Source organism: Cinclus cinclus, chromosome 2 (genome assembly GCF_963662255.1).
Source record: "Cinclus cinclus chromosome 2, bCinCin1.1, whole genome shotgun sequence".
Lineage (NCBI taxonomy): Eukaryota > Metazoa > Chordata > Aves > Passeriformes > Cinclidae > Cinclus > Cinclus cinclus.
The window spans coordinates 46,290,545-46,298,616 of NC_085047.1; the positions used below are offsets into that span (position 1 = coordinate 46,290,545).

The 8,072-nt window shown below is 40.5% G+C and overlaps 1 protein-coding gene across 1 annotated transcript; it reads right to left on the reverse strand.

Annotated features, from left to right (window-relative positions):
* Positions 1 to 4,164: 4,164 nt before the first annotated feature.
* GJA3 (gap junction protein alpha 3) lies at positions 4,165 to 5,697 on the reverse strand. Its single transcript, XM_062514647.1, has one exon. It carries the CDS (start codon positions 5,695 to 5,697, stop codon positions 4,165 to 4,167), a length of 1,533 nt encoding a protein of 510 aa, XP_062370631.1.
* Positions 5,698 to 8,072: the final 2,375 nt, after the last annotated feature.

Sequence of the window (8,072 nt, forward strand, 5' to 3'; positions counted from 1 at the left end):
GTGCAATCTGAAATCAAAAACTGAATGTAAACTTCAGAAAATGTAAAATTACAAGAGCACACTTTTCACAAGAAAAATCAAAGTAAAACATTTGTAATTAAAAAAAAAATCCAGCCTGTTCAATCCATGGTGTTAGAGTCTGTATAAAACAAAAAGACCTGGGGGTCTCAACACTCTGCTCCTGCAGACTGCTGTCACTCACATGAACTCAGTGGAATACAATAGTTTGTAGCAGCTGAGGAGGTGGTCCCATGCCTAACCAAAAGAGGACCTAAACAGTGATCTCATTTTTAAAGCTTGCTTTTATTATTTTACTGATCCTACACTTACATATTCATACCAGATAATAATCTTAAGAGCTGCAAAATATCAGACATTTAATTAGCTCTGAGTGCCTTGCTGAACAAATGTACTGCTAAAAGAGTAGTACATCATACACCTGGTAACTTGTTCAAAGAGTATCTTTTTTTCAGTTTTCTTGTCCATAGTTTACCTCAGCACATTTTTTAACTTCAAGTAAGAGACAGAACAAGTTTTCCCACAATTATTCTACTCAAAGAGCAAAAATTAGTGGGTTTTTTTTTCAATCTGCTTAGTATCAGGCATGATTCTGTTCTGACTTCTGCTTTTGCGATAACTCATCTACAGGTTTCATCTTTGCTGTGCATTTGAGGTCTTTCAGAATTGTGGCTTGAATAGCCATATGACCAGGCTAAATCAGGGCATCACTACCAGTTCCCATGAAACTTTGTAATTAAGTGATGTGAAAGAGTCAGTGGCTTAGAAATCAGAAGATAATTTTTGCCAATAGACTCTATTCTGCAAGTCAATGGGTGTTTGTACATATTCTCTAGAACTGCAGAATTCTGTATAGAATTTGGCACTTGACTCACAGCATGTTGAATTCAGTGATCATTCCTGAGTCAAGACTGAAGTCCTCAAAATCGGCCACACCAGTAAGATTTTTCTTTTAACAAATCTGAATCCAGATGTGATGCAGCAACTACAAGCAGTTGTAAACACTATGGAGGAGTTCTGCCAAAACAGTTACCTGGGCTCAAATGAAGAAACAGTTACTGGACTCCAAAAGAAACTGTAGGCAATGAAGAGGCTTGACGCTGCATAGTTACGTGATGAAATTTAAGCTGATCTTAAAAGCGCAAGCTGTGAGTTGTAGCTTTGCTTTCTCAGACAAGGACTGCCTGGATGCAGTGGCTGCTCTCTCAGACTTCTCTTAGGGGTTGCAATAGAGTTACATTTCTCCCCCCGAGCTTCACCTAACAGGAAAAACCATCTTTTAGAGCTTTCCAGTAGTTACTCTGGCTGAAAATAGCACATATTCCACAAAAGCTTTCTGCAGGTCTAATCACAACACACATTAACTTGAAAAGGTCAGCCTAGGTCTCAGTTGATCCTAAGTTAAATCTATCTCTCTTACTATTTTTTATATACAATATGGATGCAATCCTGCAGGACACACTCTGTGAGGGTAGTACTAAAGTAAGGGCTGCAAGATGAAGAGCCCCATCAAACAACATCAGTTTTGCTCTCAGGAAGTGATATAAAAAAGCACACATTCCAGGTAGTCTGGTTTATATAAATACACTCCAGAAAGACTTTGACTTTATTCTTCAGAAGCGTAAAACAAATGAAAATGTAGCCCATAAACTCCAATATACTAAAATACAGAGATGCATTATATTGCATTATTTCAACTATGTAGTTAACTGGCATTTATCAAAACTTACAAAACTGCTACTATAGATTCTTGGAAATCTAAAATTTTTGAATCTTAATCTCTGCCTTTGCTCACATCTAGGCAACTTCATCAACTTTAGTCTATGTTCAGCATAGCTGCATGGATACAATAAAAAGCAGAACTTGGCTTTTAGTTTTCTTGCAGAAAGCGTTTTTATGGCTTATAACACAGAAAATCCATGAGAGCATGCCTGAAGCTGAACACCTAATAATAAATATCTTTACCGTATTACTACACATTGACTTTTAATGCAGTGGCTGCCCTTAAGATCCATGGCAGCAGAAGGACTTCTCCTCACCTGGTTCAACACAAGCAGGACAAGGAAGTCATGAGACAACATAACCGAAGGTTGCAGAACAGTGCTGATCATGAGAAGCTCTTTGTGACTACCCAGAATGCAGTAAGAATGTTTAATCTTGAGTAGTGGGAATATATTTAGACTGTTGAATAAAATAAGCACACTCAGGAAAACATTTAACAGCAGAAATAACTGGTAATGTTAACTACTTGCTACAGGTTGACTCTGCTTTGCCTGAGTAAGGACTGCACTGCCAGGCCAAACACTTTGAAGATGCAAAGGGCTATCCCAGTGTGTTTGATTGCTCTTTTCCAGTTACAGTACTTTCGATTTATAGCAGCAACAGGACTGACTCCAAGCTTTAGTTCTTCTGGATTTTGCCTAGAACAGAAGCTCAGCCTAATTCTGTATTCCTTCTGTACCGAAACTCTCCTGAGCCTATTCAGGCATGCAGAATTCTAACATCTTGTTAAGGAGGGAATAAAGGACAGAGCCTGCTGAAAGGAAAGCTGCACCTTACAAAAAAAAAAAAAAAACAAACCAAACCAAAACAAAACAAAAAACAGTACTTTCCTTCACCCATTTTTAAGAGGCACACACATTTTTCAAAAGCAGGACTGAGTCTTGATCAATGTCTTTTCTAAGGCCCAAAATCTAAATTTCTTCTGGCTCCCAAAACTTCATGTGAACGTTAGTCTTGCTTGAATAAGGCCTGCAAGTTCCATTCCCAAATCTTGCTCCTTGTTAAATTGAATGGAAATTCTGAAAGTGACTTCAGTCGGATCAGGATAGACCCTGCAGCCACCAGGTTGCCCAGATATTTTAGCCACCTTTTCTGCAATACAATATTATCTAAGTGTGTTTTCACTGACCAAAAGACACTACAGATTGATGTTAAACGGTACACAACAGGTAATAATGTTGCTTTGGGAATTTCACCATTAGTAAGTTTCTTTCCTCTTACATTTTCTTGTAATATCAAAGATCAAACTAAAATTATTAAGTACACAGTCAAGTAACTTTAAACCTACAGATTATTCTCAAAATGTTCAAATACTTAAAAATAAGCACTCAAGTTTACTTCTAAAAAGCATTTTTCCAACAAACTAAAGCTGATATCTAACAGTCTAAAATGTAGAGCTGTACTTTATCCAAATTGTTTGTTAACGGGCAATGTATGGGGCCGCAGTGTATTGAAATGATAATCCTTGCTTTCGGAAGAGAAAGTGTTCTGTGCAATAGTTTCTGAGGTGTGATTTGAATTCCTGTCCTCCTGTAAGCAATTTTAGAAGTCAACTAAAATTATAGTCAAACATGCTCAAACATATCTGCAGGCTTATAAACATGGTGTGATCATGGCTGGCAAACACTGGATAGAAGGTCAAACCGAACACTTCCTAACAGGTCAAGAGTCAAAAAAAAAAAATAGGGAAAGAAGAACCTCAAAAATCTATTCCAGGGGTTCCCTAAACTTTGCCTGGCCGAGGACCGCATGTGTGACTTGCCATGAACACAAAGGTTTCATTAAGTCATGTTATATGAAAGAAGCTGAGTTACCTTTAATAAGGCAAGTTGGTCCGTAGACACAACAGGTGCCAACAGGCAATAAATATACCACCCTGATGTTTGCCATAGGGCGAGGTAAGATTTAAGAGGAAGAAAGTGAGTCATCGCCTCTGCTCATGTAAAACTTCTGGGAAAGAGCTGAAGCGAAGGCAAGGGCAAGAGGGAGATGACAGCCAGGTGCATGGGCACAAGGGATATTAGCCTTTTTCTCGGATGCAATTCGGCCTCAGGGCACACGACCAGCTACCATTGCCACCTGTTATCTGTGAAGACCTCCCCTGTGGCTGCCCTTGAGAGATGTGCCATGAACATGAAGGAAAGCGGGACTGGTCCCCCGGCCCACGGGCTGTGCTTCGGTCACCCCTGACCTATTAGAAAATGTTGATAATTTTCCCCACTACAATTCAGAGAGTGCAAAAACAGCAAGCGTCTAAGTTTGAAGCCCAGGCCTTCTCACCCACGCCAGGCCTGGGCCTCCCCGGGCAGCTCCCCTGCCCACTCTGCCTTCCAGCACCTGCTCCCCCAAGCACGGGCAACCGCCTTACACGGCCAGGTCGTCTGACCGGGCTCTGCAGCTGCTCGACTTACTGGCCCTGCTCAAGCGCCGCGTGTCTACGAGCAGTGGTGGCTCGTGCATCTCCACCGTGGTGCAGGCAGCCGAGACGGGCCGTGCCCCCGACAGCTCCACCTCACCCTCCACATCCCACTTGCTGCCGCTCGCCCCGCTCAGACTGGCGCTGCTGCTGCTGTTGGCCGCGGTGATGGGCAGCACAGCCGGGGGTGGGAGTAGCTGCTCCAATGGCTCTTCCTGCTCAGGAAGGGGATGCTGGACGCTGCTGGGGGTAGAGGAGCCTGCTGAGCTGGAGGAAACCTTCCCCTGGTGCTCAGCTGCCATGTTGACCCAGTTCTGCTCGGATGGCGGGGCACGGCTGCCGCTGTTGAAGTAGTTGATGACAGCTGGCGTGGGCGTGGGGATGGGGGTTGGGATGGTAACGGGAGTGGAGATGGGTGTGGGAGTCACGGCACGGTGCCTCTCCTCAGGAACTTGTGGAGCAGCAGCGTAGCTTGCCATGGACGTCGTGTTGGAGGGGGGCCGTGGTCTCGGAGCAGCTGTAGCATAGTAGGATGCCATGGTCACTGGGGCCAGCAGCGGTGTGACAGCACGGGTGTCAGGCAGAACAGGGGCCGGCGTGGCAGTCGTGACCACCACAGGTGGTGCTGGTGGCGGCAGGGAAAGAGGTTTGGACTCCCCTGTTACCATAACTGGTGTCATCGTTGTGACAGGCATCTCTAGGATGTACTGGCTTGTCATGCCCTGCTTAAGCTTCTTCCACCCCAAGTGATATATCTCAAGCATGTTCAGCAGCAGGGAGACTGAGGCCACCACCAACATGAAGATGATGAAGATGGTCTTCTCAGTGGGCCTCGAGATGAAGCAGTCCACAGTATGTGGACAAGGTGAGCGGCTGCACTGGTAGACTGGCTTTAGCTCGAAGCCATATAGAAAGTACTGGCCCACAATGAAGCCCACCTCGAACAGTGTCTTGAATATGATATTGAAGACATAGGTACGGAGCAAGGCACCCCCCATACGGATTCTACCACGTTCATCACGGATTGGGAGCTTCTCTTTCCCCCTTTTGACAATAGGTTGATCTCTGACGTTATTGCTGCCTCCTCCACCGCCAGATGCTGCTGCTACTTGGTAGTTGCCATCTTTGCCGCTTCCCTTCTTTTTCAGCTCCTCTTTCTCTTTCCTCTTCTCCTCCATGCGTACAATGTGCAGGACATGGCCCAGATAGATGAGAGTTGGAGTGGAGACAAAAATGATCTGCAGCACCCAGAAGCGGATGTGAGAAATGGGGAAGGCTTTGTCATAGCAAACATTTTCGCAACCAGGCTGCTGAGTGTTGCATGTAAAGTCCGACTGCTCGTCTCCCCAGACCTCCTCAGCAGCAGCCCCCAGCACCAGGATCCTGAAGATAAACAGTACCGTCAGCCAAACCTTGCCAATAACCGTGGAGTGCTCCTGCGCGTTCTCTAACAGTCTCCCCAGAAAGCTCCAGTCACCCATTGTTTCAGATTTCTAACCTACAACAAGAACACCAGAGCCATTAGAGCAATGTTAAAACATCTTACAACTACACAAGGCTGGGGAAGAACAGATTGATCCTCAACAAATGATTATTTCTTAAGGTCACTTGCTTTTGCAGAGTATTACACACATACATTAAGATCTAGATAACCCTGGGACCATGCAACCGTGGGCTTTGGTGAACACAGAAGGGAGATGTTTAATGCTCTCACAGAGCCCATGCAGGCTTAACTGCCTATATACAACTGGCAATTCTAAGTTAGAATTTCTACAATGTTTAAATATTAAAAAAACCCATTATTTCCATTTCCTCTCTCTGAGATGGCTCTAACTGCTCCTGCTTATAGTTAGAAAAGAACAGGTAGAAATCAGATAAATTAAAAAGAACAATCCCACTATTAATGCAAATGCACTGGTATTCAGAGTGTGATGCAAAATTTGCCTAACTCTAACACTTTTACTGTTATCAGAACTTATTTACTACAGCAATCAAGAAGTTAGTAATAGGTTTCTGCTATTTTCAAACTGTACAAACACAGAAAAAGAATTACTCAAAACCTATGGAATTTACAGTTGAATTTTGGAATCTGTACAACTCAGCAAGCATGTTCTCAAAGCCTAATAACTTTCAAATTTGTTTCTAAAAAATCCCAGATATTTTAGTAACTTGAAGTATTGGGAAGAAAGACAAATTCTGAGAGGAATGGTGAAAAAGTTTCTATGCCATTTCCCCTACTGTCCTGGCAGTTGGTGTTACTGAACCATAACTACTGCAACATCATTAAAACAAAACAAAACAAAAAAACAAAACGACAAACTCAAGGTCATTTCAGAAACTATATATAGATATTTTCTTGGAAAAAATAGAATTACATCCTATGACCTTACTTCTGTGACAAACAACTGGCATATATTCTCAGCAGTTTCCACCAATTCATGTATGATGGGCCTCCCATGTCCAATTCTAGGCAGAGATACAGTTGTTGATTTGGAAAGGCTTAAAATGCAAGATCTTTTTTTTTAATATATATCAGATTCTTCACAAGCTTCCTCCAATTCAGAAACAAGAAAAAATCTCCTGGTATCACTTCTGTTATCCTTGGACTGTTCCTGACTGGATTATACATAAGAATACTGGAATATATGTAAGAAGTAAAATTCATACCCCTAATAAACTCACTTCTATATTTTATATGTCAACCCTTAACTAAAAACAAAATTAAAAATTATGCTTTCAGCTAACTTCAATATCTTCAGAAATACTTGTGTCATAATTGTAATTCATATTTAACAATTTGAATTAAAAAAACACTATCAGAAAGGTAATTATCTCCTTGTTCAAAAATCTTAGAATATTTTATATATATAACTCAATTACCTCTTATTATGTTTATAATTCTCATCCAAATACCTAGGTGTCTTACAATTCCAGAGGGAAAAAAAATACAGATAGGAATTTACCACTGAAGAAATGTACTATTCTCATAATTACATTAGTGTAATTTCCAGCAATTATGTCCTGTTGTGTACCTTTTTTCCAAAAGAAGTACTTCCAAAGTCCTTCCTGAACTTCTTTCAGGCTTTCAGTTAAGGCAACAAAAGAAACTACTTTTATTTAAGGTACTTTTTTATAACTTGTTTTTTCTGTGAGGCAATGGAATACCTACAACTGCAGAGTAGTACGCTTTCACACAAAAAGCAACAACACACCCATCAGTATTTTGCAGTTCTATAAATCCTGTTACACTAATTAATTTTTTATCATACAAAGTTAATTTCACAAAAACTCCCCCAAAAAATACACCTTTGATATTCTTCAAAAATGCATTCCCTTTAATACAAGTGAATTCTTTTTCCAGCATAACATGATAAACTACAAACGATGATACTAACAACAAAATACTGATTTTATGTACATATGTTCCCTGTCCTGGGAATTTAAATTTTTTTAAAATATATTCAGAATCTGTTTGAAGAATGTATTTTTTCTCCTCTTAAAACAGTAGCCCAAAGCTGAATAAATTTTGTTATAATATTTTTATAGTCTTCATTCATTATATTACTTTAAAATTTAATAATCCATCTTAATTTTATAAGGTTTAAAATATTTTGGATGGCTAAGTAATTTTAATCTTGATAAATAATAATTCTTAGGGCAATAATGAATTTTTTTTTTTTTTAACTCAAAATCATTTGAAGATATTCCCAGTTTAGTTCCAGCTTTTCGGAACTTTTCAGTATTAGTTACAGTTGTTCAGGCATGTTTTCATCATGAGTGGGAAAATGTAAGAAAAGAAAAATAAATTATTTGATATTTGATGGATTAAAGAAGTTCAGCATAAACCCAAGTTGAG